Source organism: Oreochromis aureus, linkage group 14 (genome assembly GCF_013358895.1).
Source record: "Oreochromis aureus strain Israel breed Guangdong linkage group 14, ZZ_aureus, whole genome shotgun sequence".
NCBI lineage: Eukaryota > Metazoa > Chordata > Actinopteri > Cichliformes > Cichlidae > Oreochromis > Oreochromis aureus.
In genome coordinates, this window is record NC_052955.1 from 29,296,524 (window position 1) to 29,309,221 (window position 12,698).

The 12,698-nt window shown below is 36.1% G+C and overlaps 2 protein-coding genes across 8 annotated transcripts; both read right to left on the bottom strand.

The window, feature by feature from the left end:
* Positions 1–802: 802 nt before the first annotated feature.
* LOC120443549 lies at positions 803–4,659 on the bottom strand. 6 transcript variants are annotated; one of them, XM_039622417.1, is made up of 8 exons: positions 4,549–4,659; positions 4,429–4,465; positions 4,066–4,350; positions 3,813–3,915; positions 3,574–3,683; positions 3,227–3,274; positions 2,627–2,983; positions 803–2,401 (listed from the first exon to the last, which is right to left on the bottom strand). In XM_039622417.1, the coding sequence occupies exons 2-8, from the start codon at positions 4,460–4,462 to the stop codon at positions 2,379–2,381; spliced, it is 960 nt and encodes a 319-aa protein (XP_039478351.1). In that variant the 5' UTR covers positions 4,463–4,465; positions 4,549–4,659; the 3' UTR covers positions 803–2,378. The 6 variants fall into 6 exon arrangements, with proteins under 6 accessions (XP_039478351.1, XP_039478350.1, XP_039478349.1 ...); XM_039622416.1 differs by having other exon boundaries at positions 4,066–4,353; XM_039622415.1 differs by having other exon boundaries at positions 4,429–4,498; positions 4,549–4,638.
* Positions 4,660–8,412: 3,753 nt separating this feature from the next.
* Positions 8,413–11,670, bottom strand: LOC116313238. 2 transcript variants are annotated; one of them, XM_039598189.1, is made up of 8 exons: positions 11,535–11,670; positions 10,938–10,974; positions 10,021–10,257; positions 9,794–9,902; positions 9,601–9,689; positions 9,124–9,480; positions 8,994–9,038; positions 8,413–8,782 (listed from the first exon to the last, which is right to left on the bottom strand). In XM_039598189.1, exons 2-8 carry the CDS (start codon positions 10,969–10,971, stop codon positions 8,760–8,762), a joined length of 894 nt encoding a protein of 297 aa, XP_039454123.1. In that variant the 5' UTR covers positions 10,972–10,974; positions 11,535–11,670; the 3' UTR covers positions 8,413–8,759. The 2 variants fall into 2 exon arrangements, 1 of the variants encoding a protein (XP_039454123.1); XR_005608144.1 differs by lacking the exon at positions 9,601–9,689.
* Positions 11,671–12,698: the final 1,028 nt, after the last annotated feature.

A 12,698-nucleotide genomic window follows, 5' to 3' on the forward strand; every position in this document is an offset into this window, starting at 1 on the left:
GAAAAGTGTATCAGCTGTACTCAGTCTGTCCTGCAGGTGGTGAACTACAACTACCCGAGTGTTCATCTCAACTGAGACTGGACTGGAAATGTAACACCGTCTACAAGAAAGGACATAGGAGACTACTTGTTGATGGAACTTGAATGATTTATTGCATGTAGTCAAATTTGGTTCATTCTTTAAACCAGTCTGTTGTTGCTGCTCCAGTTTTCCTTGGTTGGCAAGGAAAACTGGAGCAGGGTAGCAGATTGGGAACCACTCTGTACCCCCCTGCAGAGCAATTTTGTACAAACCGCTTACAACAGATCACATCTGCTGCATTGTCTTACAGATTATTATTATTATTATTATTATAATTATGTCAGCAGGAGGCTTGTTCACCTCTGCTGTAATAAGCATCATTAAAGGATATCTTTCATCCTCACTGCTTTTAAAATATATGTTGACTCCTGTCTATCTTTATTCCTTATTTGCACACATATTTTTAAATAAAAAATGAGATATTAAATATAATAAATAAATAAGTCATAATAAGTCATAATAAGTAAATAATTGGGGTTTATCATATGATCTGATTATTATAATAGAAATAACTATATCACATAACAATAAAAACCAAAAGAATATAAATTTTGATCATAAATATATTGTTTTTCATATTTTAGATGGTTTCTATGGATATTGGGTTTATACAGTAACTATTGCTGATTTTTCTCAAACATATAAATAACAGCACAACATTGTATTTATGAGCAGAAAATGTTTTGGGATGTTTGAAGAAGCAGGTTTGAGCACTGCAAACTCAAATGCAAGTGACATTTATTAACAAAGTTCTTAATGGAACATAGGAAAAATCCTGAAACCCAAAATAAAATGCAGCGTCTTGTACTCCCTCTGTATCACTCATACCCAGGTAAAGAGGCCATTATCAAATCAACCAAGTCTAAATAAACATAAAGCAAATTGCATTTCTGTTTTCTGCTAACAAAACCTTTACATATGGGTGCCTATAATATATACATACACTGTAGCAGTTTGTGTTGAAAGAATGTCAGTGCCAGAAGCCCACTCACCTACTCCCCTGTACTTCTCCTGTGCCACAGCTACTCACTGCTCTGGCTCTAATCATGCAAAGCTCTCAGTTACCACTGAGCTGATTTCCAGGAACAGATGTGACCCACAGAAACAGTTGGACAGACAATCAAAAGATCAAACAGTCTTTTGACCAAGCCAATAAACTCATAATGAAAAACCACACTGATAATATGTGCAAGCTGCCCTCTGGCCTTAAATTGGACAGGCCAAAGATAGCACAGTTACAGGCATAAAATAGTATTTTTGAACCAACAAGGTGATTCCCCAAGAGCTATTAGCTTCAATGTTAGAAAATCTCTTATCATCTACTCAGTTACTCTTGGCGCAGCCTAGATCTCGGCTGAAGTCTAGAGGTGACCGGGCGTTTGCCCTGGCTGCACCAGAGTTGTGGAATAACCTTCCGATTGCGATCCAGGCGTCCGATTCTATCCAATCTTTTAAATCATGGTTAAAAACCTATTTGTTTAATCTTGCTTTTCCTGCTTGTTAATGCTCGTACCTGACTCTTAGACTTACTCTATTTTTCTTTATACATATTTTTTATGGCTTGTGCTTTTACTATGTTTTTACTTGATATGCATTTTATACTACCCCTGTGTATTAGTGGCAATGACCTGTGCGTATATTTGATACTTTGCTGAGGCCTTATAATACTCATGTTACTTTTCTTGTCTTTTATGTTAAGCACTTTGGTATACCGCTGGTTTTTAAATGTGCTCTATAAATAAAGTTTGTATTGTATTGTATTGTACATGGCGTGTGGTTGTCCTTAACAATATTGAAGAAACCAGACAAATGAAGAAAAGAAGTGGCAGGCCCCTACAGCAGCAGATGAACAGTATCGTGTCATTAAGAAAGAGGAAAGAATGAAGAGCTTTGCATGTCCTTCAAGACGCTTGGAGAACTATTCCTGAAGACTACTTAGAGAAATGACAACAAAGCTTAACTACGAGTTACATATAGAGCTGTAGTCAGAAGTTTACATACACTCACTGTGGGCATGAATGGTATGGTAATTTCGTGTTTTTAATGATTTCTTTGAACTGATTTGTATAATTTCATCCTGGTGTGAATTAGAGAAAGAAAATCCCAATTCATGTTTTTTTAAGTCATTAAAGATGTATGCTATACAATGATTACACCCTTTCTGGCACATTATTTGACATGTGTCCATGACAACAGTTCAATGTCTGGACCGCAGATGTTTTGTTTTTTGACAAAAGCACAGGTCCTGCAGTTGTTGATGACTGAATCCAGAGTTTTCCTGTTGCTGTGAGTAGAGGTCACGAGGCCTCTTCTCCAGAATCTGTAACAAAAAACAAAACCCCCAAAACACCAATATTAATTAAAAGTTAATATCCAAAAATATTCTTTCAGAAGAAGCTTCTGCTTTCAGGCTGTAAGACTAATATTTTAAGTTTTTGCATCAACATCATTATGGCCAAGTCTCTTTTTTAAATGGAAAAAAAAGAAAGAAAAAGAAGCAGAAAACTGATAACAATATTATACCAGACTGTTCTTTAATGCTCACCTTGACAGATGAAAGGTAGTCTGTCATGGCAGTTGGCATCCAGCAGCTTAATTTCTTGTTTCTCAGTCAGGATCATCTTTGCACAGTGGTTATTTGAGTCAGCTATGCTTCTGTTCCACTCAGGATAAATGTCTTTGGACTTTGAAATCCACATCCACTCCCTATCTTTGCCAAAGACTGAGCGTTCCAGGCCTATCCACACCCCTCGTTGCAAGTGTGTCTCATTTTGCAGGAGACTTTTCACTTTATCATTCACTGTTTGGTTGGTGATTTCAACCAGGGAGGTGTAGTCATTCTGGCATTGCTCCAAGGCATCAATCCAACTTTTGTTTTCACGGTAGAACTGCAGGTTTGGAGCTTGTGACAAAAAACCAAAGTGACATTTAAGATATGCTAACACTACAACATGCCACAGTTTCCTGCTGTCTCCTTATTTATGCAAAGCTCTGCTGACTCACCCTGATAGTCGGGGATGTTTTGTTTAGATTAAAGTATTGAGTTTACAGCATTATAATATATTAACATATTATTTTATTCACATAATGTTAAAAGTAAAACACTGCTTTCAGGCTGAAATATAAACATTTCCACCTGATGTACCTGTATTTGTTGTAGTAACATTAACATTGCAGGTCCTTTTATTTGAACCTGCACATAAGAAGAAAAAGTAAAAATGCAGGCTTTAAAAACATATTTCAGTTTTACATAAGAAAAAAAAGTCTTGTTGTAACTATACAGTGTGTAAGTGTACATGTATGTGTATAATTTTTACAGATTCATCTTATGTTGTATTTGTTTTCTTGTTTGTGGAAAAAAATGCATCGGTTCATTGCTTTGCACATCAATAATTTACCTTTGTTGTTTGAGAAAGAAAAACTATGTAGCAAATTAAATTCTTAAAGCTGCTCTTTGGAGGAAAGGCTGATTGTGCTGACTAAAGTACTCGCCTGTGTGAGCCTCTGTACAGTCACTAACACGGTGCAGTTGATGAAACTTCTGAAATTTGAGCTTTACTGTGTTTTGGTCTCGCTTAGGAACCGAGATATGAATCTTTTGTCTGTTGAAGAAAACAGAAAGCTGTTTTAAAGGCATGTGACAAACATGATTCTGCCTATAAAAGGTAACAATCTGCATTTTCTTCAGCATTATATTTGAAAATTGAGAGAATTTTTTTTTTTTTTTTTACTTTTTTTTAAAGCTGAAACACTTTGTGCCGGCAGTAGTTGAAGTTGAAGTTCCAGAGCAAGATTCACAAATGACCTTATTATCACTCGTATGCTTTAAATACCCTGGTACATGGAAACAAAACACATGAATGCTCATCTACAGCAATATGCATCAGGTTTTAAAGTTCTTAGATTTCATCTTAAAGTCAGTCAGCCGACTTTAAGCCAGCGATAAAATCATTTTTAATGTGTTGTGAATTTTAGATTTCTTACCATTTTCTACCTCCACAGACAAAACAAACATTTTTGTTTTGTATGTGATTTTACGGCATTTATTAGTACAGTCCTCTGTCTCAGTATAATTGGCTGTGGCAGTTGCTTCCAGTGTGACTTGGTTAACAGTGGGCCCACAACATTTAAATTTCCATATCCACTTGCCAGCTGTGCAATTGCAGTCATGTGTAATATTCCCTCCAACAGGGCACAGATGATAGGGAGTAAATTTCATTCCTCCATTTGGAAAGTCTCGTATGGCTGAAACACAGGGCAGCTGGCTCACTGCTGTAACACAGGAAGATCACATCAGGCCTGACTACAGTTTGCATTTCGGTGTTGACCTGTACGTTGTAAACATACCTAGCAGTAATGATAGATGAATCAGACGTGCCATGGTCTGTAACATGCAAAATAAAAGAAAGGTAGAAAACTGAGAAGGAATTGATCGTCATATTAAGAGTTTATAAATAAAAAGTTCACCTTCAGTGCTTCCAGTCTTTGCAGAGATGATTGTTAAATATCCAAAGTGTTTGAATAAACCTCCCCACTGTCCTCTGGCTTGCTGTCTTTCTCCAGAATGATAACTCAGAGAAATGCCGGCAGGAGAGACTTTTTATATTGCTCTTTATATTATCATATTTTTGATTAAATAAACACAAATGTGTTCTCATCTTCCTCAAATGGAATAATGTTGCTTTTTCCCCCTCTATGGTGCTGTGGATGTGCAGTATTACAGACTTAATAAGGTGAACCAATTTGACTGATATAGAAAATATTTTGATTTTAAATGTTGTTTAAATGTTGTTAAAGCAAATCCACAAAAAATTGGGTTTTTTGTTAAACATTATTAGTATATTTGTTTAAATGGAGGTTTTCTTGTGATCAGTAATTTCCTCCAACCTGTTTCATGAATGCACAGCACAATAACTGAGCGTTTGGTCTTAAACTGTAGTTGTTATAATCTGAAGGCTTTAAGATCTTCTTAGCCAGGTTACCAGATGAACAGCTTTTAAAATATTTATTCCTACTGTAAGTTAAAGTTATTTTTCAATTTTGTCTTTATTATATTATTATATTTGTCCTATTTTCTCATTTTCTCCCAAAAAGAAAACGTCTCTGTTTCCACATTCAGTGATGTTACTGTTAGAGAGTGTTCCTAGTCAAACAGGAAGCAAATATATCCTGATATCCTGAGTTTTTATTTTTATCTTATAAACAAATTAGGTATGTAACCAAGGTATACTGAAAAAAGCCTCCTTTATGTCGTCAGGTAGAGAAGCTGGTAATAAATAACCAGTTCTTTCACCACCACATTTCTGCTGCTGCATTAGCCCTCAGCTTAATACTTTCAATAACCAGTGTTGGGTAAGTTACTTTAAATTAGTAACTTAGTTACATTACTAGTTACTTCTCTAAAAAAGTAACTCAGTTACTTCAAGTTACTCGTTACTTTCAGAGTAACTAGTTACTAGGGAAAGTAACTTTGGTTTTACTCAGAATTCTCTTGTTAATGTGTTGCTTCCGTAACTGGATACCCAGCGAGATTGCCAGTCTTCTAGCTTGCTTACTTGCCACAAGTGCACTGTGCCACCTACCAATAGAAAGGAAAAATAATGTGCACATTTCCACGAGAGAAATCCCACGCCTGGACCGTCGTTGACCGCCGCCATGATTCTAGCCTGCTTTTTACATCCAACACAAAACTGCAGTCGCGGTGCTTTTGATTGTACTCAGAACTTGGAAATTCTGCCTTCTGAATAGGAAGATGTAGGTAACACCAGACTGCAGATGAGCTGCATACAGAGCTGGACTGGGACAAAAAAAATCATCCCGGGCATTTTGACTAGAGACCCGGCCCACCATTATAGGAAAAATCATAAAGCCTTTGAATGAAAACAAACACTGTTGTGACAGTGATGTACACTGTTCTGATGGTATATATGTATCAATCTATCAATCGTTTGTTGTAAGACTCAGATAATTATTTTTTAAAAGCGAGACATTTTAAATGAGAATAATAAAGAAAAGTATTTCCTTGTGCCCCCTTTCCTGTTAATGCCCTACCTGACCCCCTGGCAACACTTTGCTAGATCCGCCCCTGCACAGTTACCAGCTGTCAGCTACATAGAAAAGGATCCTGGTGTTATTTGTCTCTCAGAAACAGTTCATAACTTCCTTCAACTCATTCATGTCACCTAAAAGGTAAACCTGTTTCTCCATCACCTGTTCAGCTCTGATGATTCAGTAAGGACATCTCCTGGTTTCATCTGCATGTTTCCTCTCACCAGATAACCAAACCGATATCATGACCAGCAGCTTTACAGCTGTGGCTCCAGCAAACATCAGCTGATACTAGAAATTAATATTAAATAAATTCTAACAACAGCTGATCAAGCTTAAACGTGCTGCTGTTGTTTAACGTGACATCCGCTGGTTTCCTCTTTCTGGCGCAAAGTGGGCGATAAACAAACAAGAGAGAAAAGCCGATCAGCTGATCATTGATCAGTTTCGTGATTGAAGTAGAAACAGGAGAGGAGAGAATGAGAGAAGAAGAGGCAGCTGTGCAGCTTCAGCTTTGTGTCTTTTTCATTGTAGCTGAAGTCCGGGACAAACTGCGGTCCTTTTCACCTCAGTACGAAACGCGTAATGTTTTCTCTGAATACCAGACGATTCTGTTTTTTACTGGACGGTTGGCAACTCTAATAATTAACCGTATGAACAAAATAAAGTTCAACATCAGTAACATAGCACCCACACAGCTCTATAGAAACTCCGTCATGCTAGCTAGCACGCAGTACGAAAATGTCAGCATACCGAAAATAAACTCCACCTAAACTTGGTTTATATCTGACTCCAATAGACTGCAGGTCATAACTTCTTACCTGAAGTTCAGTTCACCTGACACGCGGACCGGCGGCCGCTTCGGGTCTCTCCTCTTGCCTCCCTTTTCCTTCATCCACCTGCTGGCCTCCACCACTTGCTAATGTTATTGATCTGTGGAAGCTCCGCGATAGCGCCACACGAAGTAACGAGTAACGAGCCTATCTAAATCCCAGTAACGTGTAACGCGTTTCTGGTTTTGGCATAATAACTAGTTACCGTGCTCGTTACCACAATAATAACGTAGTTACTGTAACGCGTTACTTAATAACGCGTTAGTCCCAACACTGTCAATAACTGATACTAACTTTTCACCTTAAGGAAATTGATATAGTCCCCATTCTATACCGTGATCGAAACAGATCCATAAAACAAACAATTTCAAATACAGTATTTTTTTTCCTCTTGCATAATTTTGACCTGTGCCTACGTTGTTGTAAAGTTTTAAGTACACTCAGTACAACAACCCGGATGGTAACAATGATTTTAAAAAAAACCAAACTATCTCCACACACATATATACTTGAGTGACATCTCAGTCTTAGTGGGTTTATTTCGTTACCCTGTATTTATACATGTGTAATGACAATACAGTTGAATCCTAATCCTTTAATATGTTGGCCCATTCTTTGTAGCTATAACATCTGCAACTCTTCTGGGAAGGCTTTCTGGAGGGCTTAAGAGTGTTTATCACAATCTCTGCTGTAATCCACCCCAAAGGTGTTCAGGGTGAGGGTCAGGACTCTGTGTAGACCAGTCAAGTTTGTGCACTAGTGTGCAGTCATGTTGGAACAGGAAGGAACCATCCCCAAACTGTTTCCACAGAGTTGGCAGCATGAAATTGTCCAAAACATTTTGGTATGCTGAAGCATTCTTTCTTACCCACGATACAGTCAGAACAAAACCCAGATTCACTGATCAGATTGCCATTTGGAGAAGCATGATTCATCACTCCAGAGAACACATTTCCACTGCTCTAGAGTCCATTGGCAGTGTGCTTTACACCACTTCATCTGACATTTTGCACTTGGTGATATAAGGCATGGATGCAGCTGCTTGGCCATGGAAACCCATTCCATGACAGTCTCTATGCACTGTTCTTGAGCTAATCTGAAGGTCTGGTAAATACTTTGAAGTTTGGTAAAAGTTTGTGATGGTGAGTTAGAAGTGTTACTAAAAACAAACAGCTGGACGAATAGTTTGCAACACATTAGTTTAACTGACAACAACATGGTAACATTCTTGGCCATAAAAAGAAGTAGTCAAAAGTAAATATGGACAGATTTCACCCTAGGTGTGTGAATGGTGTCTGTGACAGATTGGTATACCCCACTATCTCTTGAATCAAGATATCACTGAAATAAATACAGTTTGCATTTTGTTAACTTCACATTTTATTATTAGCACAGAATGAATATTCTTTAGTTTTTTTGTTTGAGAGAAAAAGAAAATCGCGAGTTCAAATTCAATGTTTAAAAATGTCATTTCTTATAACCGCTCGGTTAAATTAGCCAGATATTTAGGTTTTTAATGACAAAAATAATCCATCGACTCTTTACATAGAAGCGTCTTTGACAAATACAAGTACTTCTGAGAAGTGGTGGGTGAACTGGTAATTTAACAAAGCTTGCAAATGACAGTAACCAAAGTAGTTTTCCTGTGAAATACAACACTACAGCATACATACATACATACAAACAGCATATATACACATTGGGGTTGTTGGGTCATCCATCTGCTTCTCCAGGAATCTCACCTTGACATGATGATGATTGGAGATGCTGCGTATTGTTTTCTTTGGTGCTATCAGTTCAGTCAATGTCAATGAAAAGCTCTGTGGCCCAAAACACAAATATTAATTCAAAAATATCAAAATGCAGAGTGGAATGACTTCATTTTAAACTTCCCATTGACCTTTATACATCTACTTATGTGTAAATATTGCATCTTACACTGATATGTGTCACACAGATAAAAAAGATGCAGAATATAAAGTAAAACGTCAATTTATGCCTAAAGGCTAGAAAACATTTTGGTAGATATACCTGACTTCTCTGTATAATCATCAGTACAAGGCTTTTCATTCATTCCTGGAGAGAAAGAAAAAACAAAAACAATAAGATTTAATAAAAATACGGTGAAGAAGTCTGATTGGACAACAAAACAGCAACTTACTTTGACAAATGTATGGTAATTTTTCATGGCAGTTGGCGTTGGACCACTTGATTTCTTCTGTCTTATTATCAAAGATGACTTTTCCACAGTGGTTGTCAAAGTCAGAGTTGGCGGACGACGTTCTATTCAACTGTGATTTTACAACATTATACCCTGAAATCCACTTCCACTCAGGACTGTAGCCAAAAATGGACCTTTGCAGTCCAATCCACACCCCCGTCTTTGAGTCTGTTTTATTTTGCAGTCTTTTCACATCATCCCTTACTTTCTTTTCACAGATCTCAACCAGGGAGAAATGTTGCGTCTGGCAGTCCTCCAAGGCATCAATCCAACTTTTACTTTCGCTGTGTAGACTGACTGGACACAAAAATCGAGAAGAGGTTTTAAAAATGTAATGCACACATATTGTACATAAACTCCATGTGACTTCGTTAAATGCAGTCTTTAAGAAATTTTAATGTGTTGGGTAGAGCTTACTGTTAGCAGCAAGGTACTCAGGACATTGAAATTTAATCTTTACTTTCATGCCATTCTTTGATGACATGTTGAAGCAGATATTTCTATTTCTTTTATGAAGGAAAATATACAGGCGATTTATTGAAAGCATGTGTGGCACCAAATATACTGAAACTTTGTATTCAGTAATTGAGTACACATGAAACATACTTACTGTTGTGGAAGATTTACAGCTGTATTGTTGAAAGTGACATTTGGGTGGCATTCAGGCTGAGTGTAGTTTTCCTTACAAACTGTATCGTTTACAGAGACCTTTATAATTCCTGATACACAAAACCAACATATAAAGATTCATCAGAGAAAATAACACTGCATGTGTGCTTAAAATCTTGTTATAATGTGAAGTATTTCTTAAAGAATGTGCTGGTTTGCAGTGCTTACCATTTTCTACCGCTAGAGAGAAATTCAAACACTTTCGCTCTCTGTAATTGGTGCCAGGACATGTTTCTGAGCTGTACATCGAGTCCAATGAGTCCAATTTTTGAGCCACAATTTTCAGTGTGAATTGTTTTCTGTTGCTCATACAACATTCAAGTTTCCAAGTTAAATTGCCAATTTCTAAATCTCCTGCATTTGGGCACACATCGGAAGAGAAAACAAAGTGCAGCTGGACTGTTGCTGTAACAGAATAAGATCAGATCAACAGTGTAAGTATCATTTAGTCATTTGTTTCTGCATTACTGTTATCTAAGGAGATTCGAAAGAAAGGTGACTGGACTTCTTAAAGATGTTTCAGCTGAAGAACCTTCTCAGGTAAGAGGTGAAAGTCTACAAGAAACTTTAAAAAGTCCAGTTGCTTTTCTTTCCAAACTCCTTAGACTACCATGACCTGGATGACTGAGAACCTGCAGAGACACATTACTGTTATAGTTCATCTCTAAAAACTGTACTGATATATAAGTAGTATATTTATGTATATTTAGATATAGATGCATGCAAAGATGAATAACTGTAGAACTACATCACTAAAGATACAAAAAAACACATTATTTTTACACTTCTAATTATTTAAGTTTTAAAGGCAAATATGTTTTTGTGTTATCTTCTTCAAGACCATGCAGAAAATAACTCGTTGTAGAATTTCTTTACTCTTTTTCAAGTTAGACTGTAGATAAATTAAAGCTCTACACCAAATATCCAGTTCACATTACCTTTCATGTTTTTTAAATGTTTGCACCCCTTTAATTAAATGCTGTAAGCTCCATAACAACAGGAAATATTTGTTTATTTGTTAATTTTAGAATGTAAGTAAATCATATTTAACATTTATGACAATGATCATTCAGCGAGAAACATACCTAAAAGTAGTGAAAGAGGGTTCAGCAATTCCATGGCCTGTAACCAAAAAAGGCAAAAAAAAAAAAAAAAAAAAAAAAAAAAGCAAACCCAACAACAACAAAAAAACTGAGAAAGTTGAACACATGGGATTTTATGCAAAATAATATACCGTTTATATTAGTACATCCAAACAACATGACAATATGCACTTTGAATAGGGCAGTATAGTACTTTGGTAGTCAAATCGAGACAGATACCACTGACAAACAAAGGCTTGTCTGTGCAGGTCGCTTCTGATGAAATAGACAAACTTCTGCAAATGAAATCATATGAACTTGACCTTTAACTCGAGACGAGGCTTCAGTTTATCCCATACTCTATTAGAAGTTATTCTTAGTAAAAAAAAAGGCTCATGAAGGCTATCCCTGTGGACATTTTGCCAGTTTACATAATGTTTAAACAGAAATATTAAAGTGTTTAATAATTAACAATAATAAACATTTAATCATTCTACGAGTTCTTTTTGTGTTAATTTTACAAGGCAGTTCTTAAGGATTTACCAAATACGCACACATTCTGGTAATTAGTGGGTAATTAGTAATCTAATTTCAACTTACCTTCTCAGTGAAAACTTGCTGTTGGTCTCTGAAATATAACAGAGCTATAGACTGGGAAATGTAAACTTGTGTCTCTGTATGGAGCTATTAAACTCATCCCTGTTTTGACTATACAAACACGCCCACCAACACACCATACAGGGACTAGGATCTTATAATTTTTTTTATAATTTTTCTAAATAAACTGAACTCATAACTCCTTTACTAGAAAACATAGATGTAGAAGTTACAGACACTACACAGTAGACGGCACCATCCTGAATGTTCAGGATTATTCATTACCACAACATTAAGGTAACCCTTCTGTTATTAGAGAATGGTAATATTAGCATCAAAGTGTTAAGTGCAACCTGGATTATATTCAAAATATACATAGATTAGTTAGCTTATACTCACTCCAGAGTCTGATTCTGGACATTGTTTACACTAATTCGATTAGATGCGTGGTCATCTAATCGAATCACTTCATCACTTAAATCACTTTTAAGCATATTTGCACTGCACAAGACACTTACAAATGTGGATTGCACAACCCTGGACATTATATTTCTTCATTTCCATTTAATACTTGTACAGCTGCTGTTATTATTCTATATTTCTTCATACATTCTTATATATTTTTATATTGTGTATATTGTGTATTGTGTATTTTGTTGTACAGTTATTTTATTTTCAACTTTAATTTATATATTTTACCTTATTCTTTACCAGTTAAATTTACCCTTCATTCTAATTTGTTGTTGTACAGTTATTTCATTTCTAACTTAATTTTTATATTTTATTTTATTCCTTCCTAGTTAAATGTACCCTTTTAATTTTCATATTTATTTCCTATCCTATTCATAGTCTTTCTTTTTTCTTCTTTAAGTCACGAGCAGTTGTGTAAGCATTTCACTGCATATCGTACTGTGTATGACTGTGTATGTGACAAATAAAATTTGAATTTAAATTTGAATTTGAATTTGATTCACAGCCATGCTGTTCCCTATCTGCAGCTGAGCACTGGCTGACTTTTCCCAGCACCTAGCAGCAGATTATTTAAAGCGTATATTAACCTTTATAGGCTACTGTATAGTTTCTCTAATTGGTAAATCACATTTTCTAGTTGATTTAGAAAAAGACATGTCCACGTCCCCAAAACAAGACAAAACATTTGTGTGCACA

Bases quoted from the DNA above. Each gene is read 5' to 3' on its own strand.
- LOC120443549 (XM_039622412.1), bottom strand. From the start codon at position 4,474: ATGTTACAGACCATGGCACGTCTGATTCATCTATCATTACTGCTAG. The intron at 2,984-3,226 runs GTACATCAGGTG...TTTTGTCACAAG, and splicing joins TGTTACTACAACAAATACAG to CTCCAAACCTGCAGTTCTAC. The intron at 2,402-2,626 runs GTGAGCATTAAA...TTTTTGTTACAG, and splicing joins ACTACCTTTCATCTGTCAAG to ATTCTGGAGAAGAGGCCTCG.
- LOC116313238 (XM_039598189.1), bottom strand. From the start codon at position 10,971: ATGGAATTGCTGAACCCTCTTTCACTACTTTTAG. The intron at 10,258-10,937 runs GTATGTTTCTCG...ATTCTGTTACAG, and splicing joins CCCTCTTTCACTACTTTTAG to CAACAGTCCAGCTGCACTTT. The intron at 9,903-10,020 runs GTAAGCACTGCA...TTTGTGTATCAG, and splicing joins CTCTCTAGCGGTAGAAAATG to GAATTATAAAGGTCTCTGTA.